Here is a 22685-nt window from a genome sequence, read left to right as displayed (position 1 = left end):
CACAAACATTGCAGTCTCAGTGGCTTATCATTAACCTATTATTCTCTATGGTTGAGTTAGCCAGGCGAAAGGCAAAAAAACACCACTAGCAGAGAGAATACAAGATGTGTTGAAGAAAAATGTCCTAATTCATGTGGCATGTCAAACATCAATGTAATTAAATAACACAAAACGTTACTGTATAAGCAACACAAAAAATACCCAATGACTATTTACGCACACAGATTTCTCCCAGCTGATTTGCACAAATATAAGATAAGAAAAGGCTTGTCAATGTGTATTTTGCGCAACATGTCCACATTTTGACTTAATACGCTGATCAGATTCCATGTTTTTGCCTGTGACTGTTGCTTAATCGTGTGCTTCTCTGGGCAAGTTATAACCAAAAAATGGATTCTCTCTTTCCAAGTGCTGCTGTTTGACACAAATGCCAAACTAAGCTTAAATGGCATGTCTGAAAGTCTTATGTGTATTTCTAAGCCTGCACAGACTGCTATCAGCTAGAGCAGTGATTCCCAACCTTTTTCTTCAGGGACCCATGTTTTTACCTTTGTATGCTTTGGTGACCCAACTGTGCGAGCGCCTGCACAACAGGGAGTCACATGATGCCCTCTGTTTTCTGCGAAAACTCATTATTTTTTTGTCTTTGGTCAAATATAGATTAAATGTTTGCATTTAGCCTACATTTTGTTGCTTCTATGCATGTACCTGTATTATTAAAATGAATTCTTATTCAACATCGGCTATTTAAGGTATTTAAAGTTAAACCCCTTAAAATCAAGAAGGCTTCGCAACCCCCTGTGAATCTTTGGCGACCCATAGGTTGGGTCCCGACCCATAGGTTGGGAACCACTGTTCTAGAGCACCCTTAGTCAACAGAATTAGAAGCCCAAATGGAGGCAGGTGAAGGTGTTTCCCAAAGTTTACAACAGTTCAATGACATCATTCGGGTCGTGAGTGTGAGTGTGGGGGTGGAGGCGGCCAGTCATCGTGTGTGTGTGGTGTGCACACTGTGATTCAGCACGGCTAATCATTTAAGTTGTTTGCGTAAGCCCAGCAAGTATAGTCTAGGAGTTAGGCGAGCCAGCGATTCCCTCAGCCATGATTCCACTGGTTGCTTTGATAGTATTTGCATACAACAACCACGTCCCCTCTTTCTTTCCTCTGTTGTGGTGCGAGTGGCATTTTCGCTGCACCGTACAGGTCTGTGTGTTTGCAGCGTTTGCTGTGTGTGTGCTGTGCTGCGTTTGCTGTGTGTGCTGTGCTGCGTTTGCTGTGTGTGTACGCTCTGAGAGGTCTCAGCCTTGGCAGTCGTCAGACAGTTTGGCATTCTTTCCCCTGCAGTCACGCCGCCGCCGCTGCTACTGCTGCTGCCCAGCAGTCAGCCAGCCAGCCAGTCGGCTAGTCCCCTCCCCTCAACCTCCCCTCCCCTGTGCTTTGCTGTTTCGGGAAAAAGAAACTCCAGTCGAGACATGTGACTCTGACGCCACTGGCTGAATCCATCGTGTGCTTGTGCGTGCGTGCGTGTGCGTTCTCGTTCAGTTGGTTGAAACTAAGGCTGTGTGTATGCGTGCCTGTGTTTTTCATGTTTTTAGAACACTTTCTTCAACTGGCATATCCCCCTTCTGGCTTGTTTCCCTCCAAAAAGGAACAGTCATGGCCTTGGTGCTCATGACTATCTTTGCAGTCTCTGTGCTGTCTTTCTTGAACACAGTGTCCCCTGCGTCACAACAACTAGTTTGTTGTCGGACCAGGCGGTTGGCTGACTGTGTGTGTGTGTGTGTGTGTGTGTGTGTGTGTGTGTGTGTGTGTGTGTGTGTGTGTGTGTGTGTGTGTGTGTGTGTGTGTGTGTGTGTGTGTGTGTGTGTGTGTGTGCGTGTGTGTGTGTGTGTGTGTGTGTGTGTGTGTGTGTGTGTGTGTGTGAGATGGCTGGGGAAGTGGAACAGTTCATGTAGATGCGGATGATTAGCCTAGTAGAGGGAGACGGAGAGAAAAGAGGTAGTTCGGGCTCCGGACCCGAACAAGGGTGAGAGAAAGAGAGTTGAGGTAAGGGAAGAAAAGCCCCCTCCCATATCTAGTTAGCGTCCAATGAGACCAGAGCTGGCGAGTGGACCGGCGTCGACCTCACACCTCAGGCCAGATCAGACCAAAGCCCAGAGGAAGGAAACTTCCTTTGCTTCCTCCCCACTTTCTCAAGCACCGCTGATAGTATAGCACTCCGCCACAAGTCTTTCTTTTCTTCTTTTTTTCTTTTTTCTTTCTGTCTGTCTTTTTCTTTCTTTCTTTCTTCCTCTCTCTCATGAATCAGCCCGTCGGCAAGTGTTATTTGAGCGCCAAGTGAGCGGTTGCTCTCATTTTGGCTCTTGCTCACCACTTCATCACTGGCTTTCATCACTTTTGGTTAGGAGCTGTGTGTCTGGGGTTTTCACAATGACGTTGGACGCTACCGTCTATTATTGTGTTGTGGTCCTTCCTCTCAAGCACTGCACTCAGCGCACAGGCTTCAGGCATCTCTGTTGTTTCCTGTAGTAATTCACACACCACCTACAGTACGTTGGTGAATGTTGGCATAGATTCTTCAGTTTCACTTGTGTGCTTGTAAAGCTGTCAAGAAGCTTTCCAGTACTTGAACTATTCCAGCACTCCCAGGAAGTGAAGATCTGCACAGGACGCAAATATTGTGAGAACTAGTCTTGTGCATATTCCAGGTGCATATGCCAGGTACAAGACAAAATGTGTTAAACATCAATTCCAGAGATATGGGTCTGCGTGGGGTCTGGTAAGTTACCTGAACTCATATTTTGCATTTCTTTGGTATTAGGCTACATCTGTAAACCACTGGGACAACAGCCTTTTTATTTAAGTAATTTTGTGTCATTAACGGGGGGGGCACAATTGATCTGTAGACCACTACCTAGTAGGCACCTGCTCTGGTCAGTATAGTAAAAAAAAAAAAAAACATAATTGGGCATTTTTATCCAATGTTTTGGAGCAACAAAGTTTAATGAACCTTATGGCCTTAGCTCAATCGAGCTGCCGTCAGTTGAGCTGGGCTGCTGTAATTGTGACGTCAGAAGCTGTTGTGCATTGAGCCTTGATCTATGCCCTGGACAACAGGAGCACTTTACAGTTCTTCTTCACAACAATCTCAGTCAATTACGTGATTTAGCTTTGTCATTATAGTAGTCATCATCACCAATCATGGGGATCACCCTTGTTGGTATTTCATCGTCCTCGACTTGACTTTTGACTTGACTAGACGTCCTTTGTGCAATGATGGATTGGTTATGTGCAGTGTGTCGTGTGAATCACAATTCTTGTAATCTTATATGGGATATTGGACGGTAGTGTCTGTCTTAGGATACATCCCTTAATCAATGTGATATCAAACAGGCAAGGCAATTCCAACATTTCGGCCATCATTACTGCTTTTTTGATCATGTAGTCTAGCCCTAGTCACAAGTGTCAAGTGAGTGTCTGGTCAGGTGGAAGACTTGCTTATTTGTTTTCCATTATTTCCGGTCTGATAAAGAGACTCCTGGTTGGGAGAGGAAGGAATCCCCTTAAGGTCCTGGTGGTATGACCTGAGATTACCCCACCAGCACGCACGGATGCACACGCACACACGCACACATGTACATACACACATACACACGCACACATGTACATACACACATACACACGCACACATGTACACACACACGCACACACACACGTACACACACACACACACATACACACACAGACAAAGAGAAGCACAGATTCACATACAGACCCAGGCCCAACAGACTTCCCACGGCTGTGCCATATTATGTTGTGCCAATCCATACTTGCTTCCCTGTCAGTAAGCAAGCAAGCAAGTAAGCAAGCTAGCGTGACCTCTCCCTCACCCTCCACTCACATTAAGAGATCAGTTATACGAGCCCCAGGGCATTCCGCTCCTGTCTTCAGTATAGCTTTGGAGTCAGCGCTCCATCAGCCCCCGCATACACACAAGACACACTTGACAGACACACATCACCAGACGCATACACAGACCCCGCATACACACAAGACTCACTGTCTGACACACACCACCAGACCTATACACACACACACACAAGACTCACTGACACACACCACCAGACGTATACACACACACAAGACTCACTGACACACACCACCAGACACATACACACACACACAAGACTCACTGACACACACCACCAGATTCATACACACGCCACGTCGCACATGCGCACCATACCAGACACAAACACAGAAGGTGCTGCCTGTGCTGTGCCGCATATTTCAGATTTCAAACATAGCGCTAACAGCCATGCTTCTTCTTTGTGATGTCTGCATGCGTGCTGCCGCCGTCTCTTTTGTGATCTGCGGGAGAGCTCGAAGCACAGGATGTTGTTGTTGATGTAAGTTACTCAAGTATGCACAGACATTGTGTTGACAAGACGGCGTACGGGGGTGCAAATAGGACTACTTCAAGGAAGAAACAACATGATGAGAGGGGCAGGAGAAGGGGGGAGAAAAACAACCAAGAGGTGTGCAATGAGTTTCTTTTCTACTCAGCCCCACGAGCGCTGTCATTGAATTCTGCAGGTTCAGCAGTCTGTGGAAGGCACAGCAAGGAGGGAACGGCACGGCACGGCACCCACTTCATGACAATAGCGCATAATGAGAAAAGAGCTAAATTAAGACCACCACAGCGGGACTAACACACACAAATGTACGCACGCGCACACACACACACACACACACACACACACACACACACACACACACACACACACACACACACACACGTACACACACGTACACATACGTACACATACGTACACATACGTACACACATACACGTGCACACACACGTTCACACAAAGCCCCTAGTCCCATGTCTCTGTGCTGGATACACTGCGGTAGAGGAAGGAAGGAGCTGGGAGGAAGCATTGCGTTGGTTCCCATGGGAATTGCTACGATATTTCTGTGTCTGTCAGCGACGGCGACAGCAGCGGTAGCTAGCAGCAGCAGCAGAACGCGCTGCTGTCACATGGCACAGGGTTGTTGCAGACGCAGGGTGGCAGTGGTTGGTGGTGATTGGTGGTAGAAGGGGGGCAGTTTCTTACTGTTGCATTAAAATGGATCCAGATAGTGTGTGTGCTGCTACCCATGAAAATGAAGTGTCTGGGCCCTACAGTGGTGGCGCAAATGGTAGGGCACTCGTTTGCTTGCCATGCAGCTGACCCGGATTCGATTCCCTGTTCGGGTCCTTTGCCGGCCCTTCCCCGTCTCTCTCTCTCTCTCTCTCTCTCACTCACTCACTCACTCACTCACTCACTCACTCACTCACTCACTCACTCACTCACTCACTCACTCACTCACTCACTCACTCACTCACTCACTCACTCACTCACTCACTCACTCACTCACTCACTTCCTGTCATTACCTTCACTGTCCTGTCAAATAAAGGCAAAAAAAGACAGAGAAAAGAAAATGATGTCTGTGCACCTTTCAGTAGTCGTTTTAGTGGGTAGATATGCTGTGCCTGAGTCAGTCATTGATTGCAGACATGATGTGAATTAATATGAATCCAAATGAGTTTGTGGGCTTGTGTGACAGTAGTTTCTAACAATGCCCCTCTTCTCACCCACTCCCCTCCTCTTTTTCCTCTTTCCCCCGTTTCTCCTCATTATCCTTTGTCTCGGTCTACCTTTCTCCCTTTGTTCTCCTCTCTACCGTTCTTCCTACCTCTATCCATTCCTCCATCCTCCTCCCTCTTTTCTTCCTCGCTTTGCAGAGATCCCAGTGAGGAGTGCAATGGAATCAGTGGTCCGCTCTCAGTGGAGTCGGCACCCGCTTCACGGCTAAACGACTGGTGTCCCGCCGGCCCGCCCTCCGCCCCTGTGCCCGCGCCACACTTCGCTAGCATGGGGGACGGCATGGAAGCAGCGCAGATGTCGGGCACCACTAGCAGCGGCGGCACGGGCGCAGGTGCGGGCACTGGCCAGGGGCAGCCCGCCGGCGCCGGCGCCCAGGGCCTGCACCCCTCCGGCATCAACCCGCCTGCCCCCGAGACGTCCAACCCTACGCGGCCCAAGCGCCAGACCAACCAGCTGCAATACCTGGCCAAGGTGGTGCTCAAGGCCCTGTGGAAGCACCAGTTCTCGTGGCCCTTTCAGGCTCCTGTAGACGCTATCAAACTCAACCTCCCTGTAAGTGTTTTTTAGTCTTTTTTTTAAGTCACTTGCAACAGCCATATGAAAATGGTTTGTTTGGTGGGGACCATGTTAATGAACATGTATTTGAAAATGCATCAATGAAAATATGCCAGAAATTAGAAAAATAGCTACTTTTCATCTGCAATCCCCTAACCTACGGTAATATGTCACTATTCCAGGTTTTCTGTTGGTTAGGCTTTTTTCACACTGTAAGGACGATTTGTAGGAGGCGTGTGTTCGAATGTATCCGTGCTCAGTCGGAAACGGTTAGAAAACATGGAAACAGAGTACCGGTTTACCTTTCACACCAAAGCGTGGTGTCAGTGTCACACATGGATGGGCTCGCAAGCAGGAGCCCAGACAAGTGTGTGTGAGCGTGCTGTGAGCCATTGGAATGTATGTTCTGGGAAAGCTGGTCGGGATGCGGATTCCCGTAGATAGAATGTCCCTCTAGTGTGAAAGGGACAACTGAACTCGTGAACCTCTCGCGCTGCCCCCGGCCCCATCCCTGTGCACGCAAACCTTGTATATCTTGATGCAAAAGAATGATTCCCTAATAGCACTGTTAAAAAATCAGGAGGACGTCTTTTTATTGTACAATTATTCTTCATATTGCAAGGGATTATCCATATTACAAGACAAGAAAGCGGTGCGTCACAGTGTAAGAAAGCCTTAAACTTCGTGTACAAAAAGCGCGAACTGCGCGACCTGAGCGGCGGAAGTCATTATTTTCCTATGGAGGGAGGGCGAATAAAGCTACCAGAGCGAATTCGCGAGGTGCGAAGCTTCTTGAGCGACCAGAGCGAATTTTGACGATGAAACTCAAGCTAATCTTAGGCGAATTCGCTATGACACGGTTCGGCGAAAACGAATTGGAACGTTCATATCGACAAATGTCCCAGGTTTTGAAGACAGAGCCTTTATGTGATTAGCTGAATCAAACGTGTCAATGCCGCATCCAGAGCGAATAAAGCGAATTCATGGCGAAACTTCTTCAACCACCCCAGCTACCTGGGTCGCGTAGGTAGCGCCTGGTATACACGGGCCATTAAGCTTACTTGTCCTCTGGTCTCCAGCATTGCACATGCTGCACCTGTACAGTCGGTAACCAAAAGGGTTGTTTATTTACATTGACCATACTTGGCAGTTGTCAGATGCCCCTAGGCAGTGTGCCAAGTGACGTACGGCATGCATGCTATTGACACTTAGCGGAAAGTTAACTTCAGCACAGCTGCATAGTGGTTTCATTCGTTCAGATATTTATACTAGCATTCAGAGCAAAAAAAAAAGTAATCTATACCAAAGAGCTTTGAAGGGGCTCACAGCAAGTCTATGCGAGCACTTTGAGGCTCTAGTATTTAAATAGTAATGATTATTATTAATTGTCTTCCTTTGGTATACTTATTGCATTCTCTGACTACAGCTCTGTATGCGGATTAGGTCAGTCAAAACAATAGTATACCTGTGTGTACCACATTCACACCAAAGCAACAAAGGCAAAGCAAGACATGGCAAATACACGGTTCTGTCCAGATATTGCAGAATGCTCATGGGATATTTTCTAATACCACTGTTTTGATAAAGTTCATATGTGATGGTGTGAGCATCTTAGCCAGGTCCAGTTGTGAGACTAGGTGAGAATGCTGTACCAAAGATATACTTAGTTCTAGTCCCAATAGAACGTCTCTGGCTGTACTGTCCTATCAAATAAAGTCGAAAAAGACAAAAAAAAACCTTAATAAAAATAAAAAAAGAACCTCTCTGGCTGTACTGTCTGCAGGCAATGTGAGTGGTTTATCAGCAGCGTCCGCAACGAATGCAAGTCCTGACTGGACTCTTGACTACTGTTGCTGTTTTCAGGCCGACCGGAACGGAGCTGTTTTCATGTTTGGAGCCATAAATGCTCACTTGCGAACCATGTTGATTCTGGGATGTTTGTTTACACTACTGTGCGCATGTGACCATGTGTTACCTGGATGAACCTACTGACGTCTGTGTTGTTGTCATGGTTGGCAAAGATTTGCCGATTTGCTGCATGAACACAGTTCAGTTATTTGAGAGTAGCAACAGCAATGGCATGGTTCTCTGATGCCTTAAATAATATTACAATATAACCGTATTGATGCCATCATTTGTGCAGTGAAGCGGCAAGTTGCTGATATTCATTTTTATTTTCCCCCACAGGATTACTACAAAATAATTAAGGTTCCTATGGACATGGGAACAATCAAGAAGCGTCTTGAGAACAGCTACTACTGTAACGCCCAAGAATGTATCACCGACTTCAACACCATGTTCACCAACTGCTACATTTACAACAAGGTACGCCATGGGCCATGACCGTTCTCAGTGGTGCCAATGCCTGGGGTCTGACAGTAAAAATCCTGCCACAAATTTAATCCAACCAGCTCCGAATCAACTGGTTGTACTAATAACCCGAGACACAAGTAAACAAGTTAGTTTGTCGAAAGGAAACTGTGGCAGGAGTTTTATTTCTGAATCAGGCTTTTGACAGGTCTGACAAAAAAAAAGTGTTTTCATGAGAAGCACAACAAGTTGCTGCTGGCGCATGTCTGAATGTTGCCAATGTGGTGTCGCCCCCTGCAGCCCGGGGACGATATTGTCCTGATGGCCGAGGCCCTGGAGAAGCTCTTCCTGCAGAAGATCTCAGAGATGCCCACCGAGGAGACCGAGATTGTCGTGATGGCGGGAAAGGGACGCGGCCGGGGCAGGAGCCGAGAAGCAGGTAGGATGGATGGATGGATGGATGGATGGATAGAATATTTTTTGGCCTTGAAATTGTTCAATGCGATTTACAGTACAGTACTTGGGCACTTACTGGCCGAAAATGACATTGCCAATGGAGAAGTCCAAGTTGTGTTTTTTAGTTTTGTTCCCAGGCACCTCAGCTGGGAGGTGCGTTGGAGATGACCCTATAAGTCGCTAATCAGAACAAAAGTCCAATTTCTGCATGCTGACCATTTCAACTGACCATTTATTCCCAAAGTTTCAGTCTTAGCCCATTTCGTTTCAACTTTATTTTCGACGATTCAGGCCTAGGTCTGTTTGCCAAGACTGAAATGTTGTGAATAATGTTGAAATAAAAAGTGTCAATCTGTGGGAGTTTAACAGTTTTTCCAATGGGGAAGTTCTGGTATTTGTATATTGACACACATTTTGGTAAGCAGATTGTGGTTCCTGTAATATTGAAAGCAGTTGATGTCGACACGGGTGTGCTAGGATCTGAGAAGCCGGTAGGGAGCAGCTTACACTCCCATCCCAAGAACACCCCTAAGAGATGCTAGACAGGGCTACTCATACTGGATGATTCACAGACGAGTCACTGTCTGACACAGACTGACCTGAAACGCATCTCATAAATGTGCTGTGTCTGTATCACTTTATTTTGTTGTCTTCATGAGCCTCTTTTTTTCCAGTCTGTTTTGAGATTCCCTTCTCTGATTTGTTCATTCCCCCCCTCAAATATTTAATTTCCAATTGCTCTCTGTTCTCTGTGCATTTCTTTCTCTTCCATTCCTGTTATTAACCCCCTCATCCCTCTCTCCCCTCTGTTCTCTCCCTTCGCCTCCACAGCAAGCCTTAACTTGAAGCCAGGCTCCCTCCTGGACTCTCCCTCCTCGACCCCCCAGACGCGCGGCCTGTCCGGCATGCCCCCAGGACCGCAGACCAGAGGCCTTCCACCCCAGGGTCTATCCCAGGGTCCACCCCAGGGTCTACCCAAGGTTCTACCCCAGGGTCTATCCCAGGGTCCACCCCAGGGTCTACCCAAGGTTCTACCCCAGGGTCCACCCAAGCTACCTCCCCAGCCCGCCATGCAGCCCGTGCCCTCCCGCGTGCCCCCCATGATCCCCACGCACGCCCCCCAACTGGGGCCGCCCTACTCGCTGGACTCCCTGGACTGCCCCCCTCAGCCCCGCGCCTCCCAGCCACGCCCCCCTCAGCTGCCCCGCACCACCCCTCAGCCCCCTCCCATCCTGACTCCCCTGCCTCCCCTGCCTCCACTGCCCCCCGCCCAGACGGCACTGCCCCCCGCGCCCATGCCCACCATCCCCTCGATGCCACCCCTGGCCCTGCCCATTCAGCAGAACGCCGCGCCCATCCTGCACAGTGCCCTCCCACAGCCCAAAGTGAGTGCACAAGTCAAACAAGAAGCAAATTGTACTTTATTGCCTATGTAACATTTGTTTCATATAAGATTGAAATTGTGTCTCACCACACTAGAGGAAGGGGTCTTGAAATTAGTCTTTGCATATCACTTGTGTACCGTGTTTGGCAACCAGGCATTTAGAAGTTACAGTTTCAAGTTAGGCCTGGGCAAAAAATCGATGTGATTTTAAAATCGAGTTTGAAAGTCAAATCGATTTGTTTTTTGAGAAATCGCGTTATACGATTTTTTTAAAATCATCTGTCAGTTTATGTATCCAAGCGCACAGCGCATTGCATTACGTTCACCACTTGGCGAGGACGTAGGCTGTCTACCTAGTGCATTATCTGTGTCTCCTCCCCCATTACATGCACAAACAAACGTGGTGAGTGAAATGGTTTGACAGAAATATAGTGAAACGGGCGAGGAATACGGGCTCCTGTTCAAAAAAGGTGACACTACCTCCTATCGTTTTGCCAATGATGAATACCAAAACAACCTACCACTTTGTAAATTGTGAATGACAGTGTTGTCATAACGTAAGCTGTAGGCTACGCATAGCAGGCGGACTACAGGCATGTTTGAATATTTGAAACGAAAACATCTCGCGGAGAAAATGCTAAACAAACTACCGGTACTCTACCCCTACCACAAGAGTGGAGCAAGGTGGAAAGCAGTCACGGATGCAATTAGCCTAGAACTACCTACATGCTTCCCATTTATTCGGCAGAGAAGAGAGGTTTTCAACATGCTTAAAGTTTTGGATGCGCTGCTTCCTCGTCTGTATAATCCTAACCAACATGTGAGTTGAAAGGAATCTCTCTCCCTCCCTCTCTCGCTCACACACACACACACACACCCAAGCACCCGGAGCAATCGGTCTCTCGCACGCTGTCTCTCCCCCTCTCTCTAAAGCCCTACTCGGAAGGGACTAGTTAGGAGACTTGTGGTAAAGTAATAATAACCGCGTCTGAACGCGACATGTCAGCAAAGATAGCGGCGATATCGGTAAACTTCGCCGAGAGTTTTACCACCTGTTAAGCAGTCCGGAGAAATTACCAGCTGTAAAACTAGTTTTACAGTGCGAATGCGCTGATGTCTGATTAAATGCATGAAACCGCGATATCTACTCTACGCAGGCTTGCAAACGTTACCGTCTTGAAGTAAGCATCGTTTTAGGGTGTTGCTCCAAAAATGTTTTCTCTGTGTTAACGCAGCAATGTTCAGATGCATCGACATGTATTTAGACGCATTACTATGGGCTCTGATGGGAAACCAGCAGGCAATTGCTAAATGTGTTCATCTGGGACAAGAGCCTCCATACATCTGCACTATAATGCATCATTAATTGTGGGGATGGATGGCACGTGACGACAAATCTCAACAGTGCCTGAGGGTTTACCCCTCACATTTTTTGTTCTTTCTCTGAGATGTTTCAATGTAATCCCAACTGGTCATTTCTATTAGAAATGTTCAGAGATAAAATTACTTAAGGCTATTTTGGCCTGGAGTTCCCAAACTTTACTATGAGCCCTCCATATACCGGTAGATTCCAGCCAAGCCCCCCCTGACATCGGGACATGCCACACTATTTTTTTAATCTGCACCCAGTTTCACACCTTGATAAAGTTTGTGTTATTCCTAGACCATTCAGGTCCTACAGAAAGCACAATGCATACTATTGTAAAGAACAACATTATTCCACTGGGATTTAAGCCTATTTTGGTTTATTTTGGCTATTATAAAACTATATTTTCCCTGCCAATCTGCCACGGCCCCCCTGGCATCCTCTCACGGCCCCCCAGGCGTCCCCAGGCCCCACTTTGAAAACCCCTACTATAGGCTACCTCATGTCCATATAAACTGGTCCAGTCCGAGTAGACTTCAATCACACATACCAGAGGCACCGCCACACAAACAGAGCCTACTTTTCTCTCTCTCTGTCTCTCTTTCTCTCTCTCTCTGTCTCTCTCTCTCACACACACACAAACACACAACCACGTAGGGGCCTAGAGAGCTCAAGTTTTTTTTTTGTTTTTTTTTGGGGGGGTGGTTATTGAATCGAATCGTGAATCGAGTTTGTTAATGAAAACATCTAGATTTTTTTTTCAGGGTGAATCGCCCAGCCCTATTTCAAGTACAACTAATTTGTTTCACTAGATGATCATTAGTTAGATGATTCTCGACCGGTTAAGCTGTCTGTTTGTTATTGAAATCTTCCATTTTGGTGTACAGGTAGGACCAGGTGTGGTTTTTGACAGATGCTCATGGATTTGTAGATGCTAAATCCATCTTACCCCTTATTACTCATTAAATTATATGGACGTTGTTGGCCATATACGATCAAGATTGTGGTTTTAAAAAAAAACTTTGCTGGTGACTTTGTCCTTCACTGAACTCGTCAATTAAAATGAGCAAAAGCTTAGTAAAGGAAGCATGAATCACCGCACACTGGTATTCTTTGCTGGTAGTTTATTTGGTGAACAATGCGTTTCGCTGTTGCTTCATCAGGCTCACTCTCTTTGAACCTGATGAAGCAACAGCAAAACACGTTGTTCACCAAATAAACTACCAGCAAAGAATACCAGTGTGCAGTGATTCATGCTTCCTTTACTTGGATTACTTTTACTGCATATCACCAGCACCTGGACAGTGATTGTGCACACGGATGCTACTTTGAGCAAAAGCTTAATTGTTACCCCTACCTCCCCCCACTCTAGAAGAAGAGCCAGAAGAGGAAAGCCGACACGACGACGCCGACGGCCAACGACCAGTTAAGCGAGTCGTCGCCCGCCGAGTCCAAGTCGGGCAAGACGCTGCCGCGACGCGAGAGCGCGCGGCCCGCCAAGCTGCCCAAGAAGGAGGCGCCCGACTCGCAGCAGCACCAGCTGGGCATGCTAGGATTGCCGCCCGTCAGCTCCGTTGTCGGCGGCGGCGTGGTGGCCATCTCCGGCTCGGTGTCCGTCTCCGTGTCCGGCTCGCACAGCCCCAAGCAGCAGGAGCAGCTGCGGCACTGTCACAGCATCGTCAAGGAGATGTTCCACAAGAAGCACTCGCTCTACGCCTGGCCCTTCTACAAGCCCGTCGACGTGGACGCCCTGGGCCTGCACGACTACCACGACATCATCAAACACCCCATGGACCTAAGCACCATCAAGGTGAGGCACTGATGGGTGTCGTGTTGACATAAGCCATCAAGCCATAACAACGCACTATAGTAGCACCGGTACACGGGTAGCACCATCGATGTCAGGCACCGCCAATGTGTCGATAGTATGATCTACCCTAGGCCTTAGGGATAGGGTTCAGGTTTTCACCACCACTACCACGACATCATCAAACACCCCATGGACCTAAGCACCATCATGGTGAGACACTGATGGTGTCGATTGTATGATCCACCCTAGGTGTTAGGGATAGGGTTCAGGTTTGCACTACTACCACGACATCATTAAACACTCCATGGATCTAAGCACCATCAAGGTGAGGCACTGCCAGTGTGTTGTTGGTTTGACCTACCCTAGGCTTTAGGGATAGGGTTCAGGTTTGCACCACTACCACGACATCATCAAACACCCCATGGACCTAAGCACCATCAAGGTGAGACTATGATGGTGGGTGTCGTGACGACATGTCAGGGATAACGGCCGACGAGGTGACCGCTTCCACGAAGTTAATGGCGAAGTGGCGGCTCCGAACTCTGAGACAGAGTTGCCTCCACCAAGGCATTAACTTTGGCAGATAAAAACTATTGTAATACACAAGAGTAGTCCAGGTACACAGGCAGCACGTCTTGCACGACATCATCGAAGTGATGCATGCACGAATACTAACTCGCAATACAGGACAAATTCATCTCAACCTTTTTGTTGTCTCGCATAATAAAGCTTCATTCAAGCAATTACCAAAAAAGATTACAACCAATTTTTGCAGATACGTGCAGAAAGTACACATGCACCACACATACACACACACCTTTTCAGTGGCGTTAAAGAGGCGGGAAACGTAGCATATTAAGCCTACATCAACGCTGTTCTTACCGGCTATTCTAACCTGCGGAGGAGCTGAAAGTTGTAGCATAAGCATCCTTTCAGGTTTACAGATGAGTGTTTACCCCGGAGACCAGCTTACGCACACCACACCACTCTGACTCAGCACAATCAGCAGGCCTCCCTGTACACTGCTGCCTTGCACCGCCCAGCCGATAAAGAACACTTGTGCTATTCATGCAGAAAATACAAAGTGTAATAGCAGCAACACTTGTTAGAAAGACCACACCGAACACTGAGAAAAATTCTACTTTCATATTTTAAGAAGGTGTATCTACAATAATGCATTGATTCACTCTGAAACAACAGTTTTTCTGGGGAGAAAAAGAGCAAAATAACTTTTTTGTTGCTGAGGGTGAGGACTAGAACAGGAAAAGCAAGCCAAATGGCCCACTTTCTACATTACGCTATTCCAGTATGCTTCAGAGATCATTGAAAACATGCATGCAATCATTATGTGCATCACCAAAATGTATATTCTTAGGAGTATTTTAATCTAAAACATTGTTGCATTGGATATCAATATTAAAATCACACATTCCAGTGAATTGTTAGGTCACTTAGTATTAGCTGTTACTATTAGTTAGAGATGCACCGGATCCTGATTTTTAGGATCCTGCCGGATACCGGATCCACTGCTTAAGATCCTGCCGGATCCGGAACCGGATACCGGATCCTACAAAAGGGTTGAAACATATAGCCTACTCGCACACGTGGGCCCTTATTATTACGTTGGCTCAAACTATTTTTTAGACTCATTGGCTTATTGCCACACTGCCTGCAATGGCCGCTTCCAAAGGACTTTCACTCCATGCAGTGATTGGAGTTGTGAAAGACGGACTGAAAAGCCAAGGCTAGAAATGCACCAGACCCTGATTTTTAGGTAACATACCGGATACCGGATCCACTGCTTAAGATGCTGCCGGACCCGGATCCTGTGAAAAACCCTATTATCCTGCCGGATCCGGAACCGGAACCGGAACCGGATCCGATGCATCTCTACTATTAGTAATGCACTTCAATGTATGATTTTAATATCAGTATTAAGTATCCTGATGTTTTAGACATTCACCAATCACCTGCTTCAGTGTTTTCATCGTATATTAACATAGAATGATTTTTGTGTTGCAGGCGAAGTTGGAAAACCGACAGTACCGGGTAGCAGAGGAGTTTGCGGCTGATGTGCGGTTAATGTTCTCTAACTGCTATAAGTACAACCCTCCTGACCATGAAGTGGTTAACATGGCACGGAAGCTACAGGTAAACGTCCACTTTTAAGCCATTTCGAAATAAAATAAATAATAATGATAAAAAATAATTAAGAAATAACGGGAAGAAAAAGAAATATCCATGCACCGCACAAGCTCTTCTACTCTGATTTGATGAAAAAACAGCATTTTTTTTGATCCATCAAAATTCTGGTGTACAATCCATGTAAACTGTAGTGGGCAATCCATGTGTGAAAATGATGTTTATATTCCCTGAAACACTATTTTAAAATTTGAACTCAATGAATCTTGACATTGTAATCTTGGAATGTGCCCATGCCGTCAGCAAAGAACAAACCATCCAGGGAATACCTGAAATGAGAAGCAACTTTTTGCAGCATGGTTGTTCATGGAACATGAGGCTGCACTCCAACACCATATTGTATTGAGTCATTTGAAGCCTATTTTTGGTGCTGACTTCGACCAGGCAGGGGTATAAAGAAGGGCTAGTGACAGCATTTTGAATGCTAGGGCCAGGCCCATAGACCAAATCCCCATACTTCAATCACAACCTTCCTTCGCTCCCCCTGTGTGTCTGTTCAGGACGTGTTCGAGATGCGCTTCGCCAAGATGCCCGACGAGCCGGAGGTGGCTCCGGCCCCGGCCCCTGCCCCCATCCTGCACCCCGCCCCTGTCAAGACGCAGCCCACTCTGCCCCCACCCTCCTCCTCGGACTCCTCCAGCGACTCCTCCTCGGAGTCCGACTCCTCCACGGACGACTCGGAAGAGGAGCGGGCCCAGAGGCTGGCTGAACTGCAGGAGCAGGTAAGACGAAATGCTCTTGAAGTTTATCTCTGAGCCATAATCATCACATTTCAAGAAATCAATGCTTTTTGCACTGATTATGGCCTGACTGACTGAAAATAATCGCAAGTTGTCACTTAACCACACTATTTATAACGAGTGTATATAATGGAGATGGTGTATATGAGTTCCATGGACTTTACTTTCTACAGTGAACATAAAGACGTTGAAGTCTCGTAATAGGCTATTCTGTTTTTATAAATACCTGTATACAGCTTTACAAGGGCACGAGGAAAACGATTTTACTTAAAAAGAGATCCTATTTCGAAGCTGGGTTGACAAAATGCCTCTGAGGGCTTAGTCATCCTACGTTGGATTTGCAACAGAGATATTGTGCTTGCAGAGTAGTGTCGGCATATAGGTATTTATAAGGTAATGTGTGTGTGTGTGTGTGTGTACTGCACACTAATGCCCAATATGACACTTGCCTTTGGTTATATAATGAAAGCTGTTGTAGCATATGGTATGCAAATGGAGCGCATCACTTGCCCATCTGGAATGGCTTCCCCTTCAAGAATCCTCACAATCTGCTTTCTGGTTTGGTTCTAGAATGTTGTGCTTTTCCCATGATGCAGTGTGTAGCGCTATGGGCTAGTGGAGCTCAGGAAATTGTATTCATTGGTGTCCTTTATCTAATAATAATGTCCATCTGCACTGTCAGTGTGCTGAACGAACAGTAGCAAACTGTTAATTTTACAGCTCTGAAGATGTTTTAAGCACTAAAATGTTATTTGGATGTTTGCACCTTGTAAATTGTTAAAACTTTTGGTAACACTTTATTTTAGGGATACATCTATTAGCAGTAATACATACAATGTGCCTGTATAAGTAACTTGTAAGGCATGTACAAAGCAAAATCAAACATTAGATAGGCATGTATTCGCAAATGTCTTGTTCATGCACAATAAGGGATTTATTACCAATTTAACCTTAGTAAGGACGTAGTAGGCCTTAGCGCTTGCTTAGTACATGGCTTACAAGTTACTTATGCAGGCATTAACATTGTATGTATTAGTGCTAATAGATGTATCCCTAAAATAAAGTGTTACCAAACTTTTAGCTGCAGTGTGCAACAGCTTCTCCCTTCCATTATATTCAAGTGATATGAAAGCAGTGTAAGGGAGGACCTGAAAGCTTACAAGGCCACACTGGGCGATATCTGTGTCTGTCTGCTCACAGTTTATCTGTCCCCTTCTCTCTCTCTCTCTCTCTCTCTCTCTCTCTCTCTCTCTCTCTCTCTCTCTCTCTCTCTCTCTCTCTCTCTCTCTCTCTCTCTCTCTCTCTCTCTCTCTCTCTCTCTCTCTCTCTCTCATTCCCTCTCTTGCACCTGCTCTGTCTACAGCTGAAGGCCGTCCACGAGCAGCTGGCTGCCCTGTCTCAGCCGCAGACCAGTAAACCAAAGAAGAAGGAGAAAGAGAAGAAGGAGAAAAAGAAGGACAAGCACAAAAAGAAGGCGTCGGGCATGTCTGCGCTGGACGAGATGCCGGAGATCCCCCAGATCCCTGCCTTGCAGCCCCCCAAGAAGAGCAAGAATAACAACAAGGACGCGCTGACCAAGAAGACCAAGAAGCTTGGGTAGGCCCGCTCGAAATTGTAATTCTGTTTTGTGATATGCAGTCAAGACTAGACTAGAGATGTGGGGTCAAGGGAAGAGTAGCTTATGGGCCGTACACACACGTCGCTACTAGTTACTCGCTCAGCGAATGAAGTCAATAGAATGTCAATGTGTTCCAGCGAGACGAGCAGGCGAGTAGGCGAGTACTGTACAAGCGCTGCGATGTGGGCGGATTCTGAGTTGAAAATATTTTTAATTCGAGCGAGGCAAGTAAGCGAGTAACCAATTGGAATGCAGAGTTCGGTACTTCTCGCCTGTTCATTGGCAGTTAAAGCCGCGGGAACTTTCAGCGAACGTTCCATGAAAGAGTGGCGAGTACGCAAACAAGCGAGAAGCTAGTAATGTGTGTGTGTACGCCGCTTTACTGGTGGACTTGGTATATAGAAAGGGTGCACCTGATTTAGGTTTGTTATGATTTGTACCGCTTGTTTGATGTATGATGGAGAGATTTCTCATGAAATTACTCTGCCATGCTTCGACTTGCCATTGCGTCAAAAACAAAACAATGCACTTCCTCAAAAACATGCTCACACACAAGTTGGAAAATATCACATCAGCAGTACTCAATACCTCTCTCTCTCTCTCTCTCTCTCTCCCTCCCTCTCTCCCTCTCTCTCTCTCTCTCTCTCCCTCCCTCTCTCTCCTCCCATCTCTCCCCCCCATCTCTCTCTCTCTCATCTCTCTCTCTCTCCCTCTCTCCCCCTCCCTCCCTTTCTCCCTCTCTCTCTCCCCCTCTCTCTGCAGTAAAAAGGAAGGAGTGAAGAATAACCGCTCCATCCCTGCGCCCGGTGCCATGCCCCCTACGCTGCAGCCTGTGACGGGGCTGGACACGGAGGAGGAGCTGCTGGGGAACGGAGGAGCCCCTGACAAGAGCAGGCCCATGACCTACGAGGAGGTCAGCAACACTTACACGGTGGACTTTTTTTGAATAATATATGCTATGAGGAGCAGTTATGTTAAGTTGTAATGTTGTTTTATTCTTCTAATTAATTTATCATTTATAATTATAATTTAGAAGCGTCAGCTGAGCCTGGACATCAACAAGCTGCCCGGGGACAAGCTGGGCCGCGTGGTGCACATCATCCAGGCGCGCGAGCCCTCGCTCAAGAACTCCAACCCCGACGAGATCGAGATCGACTTCGAGACGCTCAAGCCCTCCACGCTACGAGAGCTGGAGAGATACGTGTCGTCGTGCCTACGCAAGAAGAAAAAGCCTCCAGGTCAGTTGCTGTGGGGCATTTTTGTAACTCAAGAAGCTTTTTAAAATGTCTCACACAGACAGAAGTACAGTGTATAAACCAAACCCACCTGAAATGAAAGACAAATAAAGTCAGGATCACATGGGACAACACATTATGACAGCGCAGTAACAGAACATACTTTTGTTTGTAATCTTTTCATCTGTGTTATGATTGAAATTTTGTTTAAGATTGTATGTTATCAGTTATCAGTGCTGACTTTGGGTGTCTTTTTGGCTTTGCAGAAAAGCCAGTGGAAACGATAAGTGCCACGAAGATCAAGGGCGCATCGTCTGACTCGGGGAGTAGCAGTGAATCCAGCTCTTCAGACAGTGACGACTCTGAGACAGGTGGGCCACAAAGCGTGACCATCTCACTCAAACATGCAAATGAAAATGGTGTGTACAGTTTTATTATCTACAAGTTTGTTTTAGTTTTTACCTCTGTGGTGCATTCCCACATCTAATCATGAACTTGGGTGAACCTGATTGAACTCCCAATCAGGATTGCAAAAAAAAAGTTGATTAGATCAGTGATTTGTGTGTGGGCATAGGCATGCATTTGCTTGGCAGAATCTGTGCTTGGCTTTGCTGTGAATTTCTGCCCGTTGCTTGGTTTTCAATTTCATTTCTGTTCTCTCATTGCTAAAGGGAAACCAAAGCCTGGAAAGCGTTGTCTGATATTTTTCAGACAGTGTTGAGTTGGAGCTGGGATTTCAGCACTAGTCTGGATAAAAATTATGTAGTGCAAGAGGCAGCTTTGCAATGCAATATTATTGCTTAGACTTTCACTGTTGCAAGATATTTTGTACATCTTTGTAAAACTTAACAAAGCAAACCTTAAGACGTAGTCGGTGCAACAGCTGAAGGAGAAGGGTTACAACACTGTGTATAGCCAGCTCCAGAACGAATGATTCTACTCGCTGTGGATGTTGTGCATCGCAAGTTGGCATTCCTTAACTCTAAGCAACCTTCATCAGGAATGGCCACCAAACAGAAGAAGAAAGGCCACTCGGAGAGCCGGAAAGAGAGCAAGAAATCCCACCACCACCATCACCAGCAGCAGCAACAGCAGCCGCTGCCTGTCCCAGGCCTGTCCCAGCCCCACATCGCCCCCCAGCTGCAGCCCCAGGTATTGCAGCAGCCTATGGCCCAGCTGAAGCAGGAGCGGCACCCGTCGCCCGTAGCCTACATGCCACCGCCCCCTGTCACGGCCCTGGAGTCCTCCCAGCTCCTGGAGAACACCTTGGACACTCTGCCCGGCTTCGGGCAGCACCTCATGCACCTGCAGCAGTCCTCGTCCCCCGCCGGCCCCCCGCCGCACCTGGGCCCCCCGCAAACGGGGCCCACCGTCTCCCCCAACGCTCCTCACCCCTTCCTCAACCAGCACCCCATACTCACCTCCCCAGGTAAGCAAGCAGACCAGGACACCTACTAAGGCAGTAAATAATCTATATTTATTGATGCATCGATCCTCTGGCCGACAAGATTTATCGAAAAAAATCTAATCGCTGGACCCTGCCCAATGCCGAAAGTATTGAAAATAATCTAATTGCTGCCTTAAGAAATCGATATCGAATGTATCGTCATTGAGACTGTGATTTACAACCCTAACACCAACACTGGAAGAGGCTGATGGTTACAGTTTGATCCCCTCATACATGTACAAGTTTAGTGTAGCGGTAATCTGTTCTGTCATGCAAAAGGCGCCCACATAACTATGTCATGTTTATTGATCAAAAATCAGTAATTGTTCATTTGAGTTTCCTTTCGTAATTTAACGTAATTTAAACGTAAACTACAAAGAACAAATGATAGTGTAACAACAAATTGTAAGCAATAAGGAACAAATATTAATACAATTGTCAATAATTGTGAACTGATGAGATTCCATTCATGATTTAAAAAAACTTGAGCCTTTTCATGGTTTCCCTTTCTCCTTTCTATCAGTGAAACAAACTGTTTATGCATGACATCCTCTGACTATCTCAAAATATCCCTTTCTTATTGTAAGTGGAGTATATCCCTGTATCGCGTCACACAATGTGCAGAACTGACAATAACTCCTCTTCTCCTCTCCTCTCCTCTCCTCTCCTCTTCCTGTTTCCACAGCCCTCCACAACGCCCTGCCTCAGCAGCCTTCTCGGCCCAGCCACCAGGCGGCAGCGCTACCCCCCAAGCCCCCTCAGCAGCAGACCATGTCGCAACAGCAGCCGCCCCAAGCCCCGCAACAGCCCCTCCAGCTGCAGCCCCAAAGCCAGCCGCCCCCTCAGCCCCCTCCACAGCCCCAGCCCCAACAACACCACCACCTGGCCCCCCACCTCCTCCACCCGCCGCAGCCCCTCCCTCGCCAGCGGCCGCTCTCCCCGCCCACGCTCACCCCGCAGAACCTGCTCTCCTCGCAGCCGCCCCAGGCGCTGCTGGAGGACGACGAGGAGCCGGGACCCACGCTGCCCCTCAACCCCAACAACCTGCAGCTCTTCCTGCAGCAACTGCAGGGCAGGCAGCAGCAGCAGCATTTGCAGCAGACCTCCCTGCTGCAGTCCCTGCCTAATAGACAACAACAGCCACCGCAGCAGCAGGCACCGCAGCCTCCTCTGCTGCAGTCGGTGCAGGTGCAGTCCCAGCTGGTGCCCCCCCAGCTCCCCGTTCAGCCCCCGCCTTCCCATCAGCCCTCCAACCATCAGCAGCATCAGGGCAGACACATGCAGCAGCAGCAGCAACAGCAGCAGCAGCAGCAGCAGCAACATCCACCGCAGCCACAACCAACGCCACAGCAGCCGATGGGCTTCTCGCAGAGCCCCATGGCCAGCTCGCAGCCGCAGCCCCTACACCCCCACAAGGTCTCCATTCCCTCCGGTAAAGCACAGCCCATCATCCAGAAACAGCAGCCGCCACAGACACAGCAACAGCATCCCTCGCCACGTCAGCACAAGGCAGACCCCTACAGCACAGGTGAGGCTGGAACCAGTCCCCTCCCTGACGCTCAAAATATTTCCTTCATTCGATTCATTCAAAATCTTGTGTTGTCAAAAAACAATCAAAGTCAATCAAAGTCTTGTGTTGCTCTCTTGTTGCTGCAGGTCACCTGAGGGACTCTCCACTCATGGTGCATTCCCCACAGATCTCCCAGTACCACCCCTCGCCACCACACAACCTGCAGCCCAAAAAAGTGAGTCAGGTGGGGCCACACGATACTATATGAGGGGTTTCATGCACATGGCTTTTCTATCATGTCCAACAATGCAAGCTGTAAAGGCAGTGCGAAATTGTATGCTTTGTGTTACACATGTTAGAAGTCGTGAATTACCTGAGAATTTGTGATTCTGTACAT

The 22685-nt window shown here is 47.5% G+C and overlaps 1 protein-coding gene across 9 annotated transcripts in view; it reads left to right on the top strand.

The window, feature by feature from the left end:
* brd4 (bromodomain containing 4) overlaps positions 1-22685 on the top strand; it is a 56638-nt gene that overhangs the window by 29027 nt on the left and 4926 nt on the right. For 2 of the 9 annotated variants that reach the window (XM_063187539.1, XM_063187496.1), the window contains 14 exons: positions 5793-6207; positions 8398-8535; positions 8821-8959; positions 9808-10361; positions 13099-13536; positions 15559-15687; positions 16239-16460; positions 17842-18074; positions 18859-19027; positions 19130-19334; positions 19598-19750; positions 20332-20760; positions 21464-22306; positions 22435-22532. In XM_063187539.1, the coding sequence (XP_063043609.1) occupies positions 5923-6207; positions 8398-8535; positions 8821-8959; positions 9808-10361; positions 13099-13536; positions 15559-15687; positions 16239-16460; positions 17842-18074; positions 18859-19027; positions 19130-19334; positions 19598-19750; positions 20332-20760; positions 21464-22306; positions 22435-22532 (4035 nt within the window). In that variant the 5' untranslated portion in view covers positions 5793-5922. The remainder of the gene's footprint in view (positions 1-5792; positions 6208-8397; positions 8536-8820; positions 8960-9807; positions 10362-13098; positions 13537-15558; positions 15688-16238; positions 16461-17841; positions 18075-18858; positions 19028-19129; positions 19335-19597; positions 19751-20331; positions 20761-21463; positions 22307-22434; positions 22533-22685) is intronic. The other 7 variants (XM_063187513.1, XM_063187503.1, XM_063187508.1 and 4 more) reach the window with 6 other exon arrangements.

Source organism: Engraulis encrasicolus, chromosome 2 (genome assembly GCF_034702125.1).
Source record: "Engraulis encrasicolus isolate BLACKSEA-1 chromosome 2, IST_EnEncr_1.0, whole genome shotgun sequence".
NCBI classification, from domain to species: Eukaryota; Metazoa; Chordata; class Actinopteri; order Clupeiformes; family Engraulidae; genus Engraulis; species Engraulis encrasicolus.
This window is presented reverse-complemented; position numbering and strand designations above follow the sequence as displayed.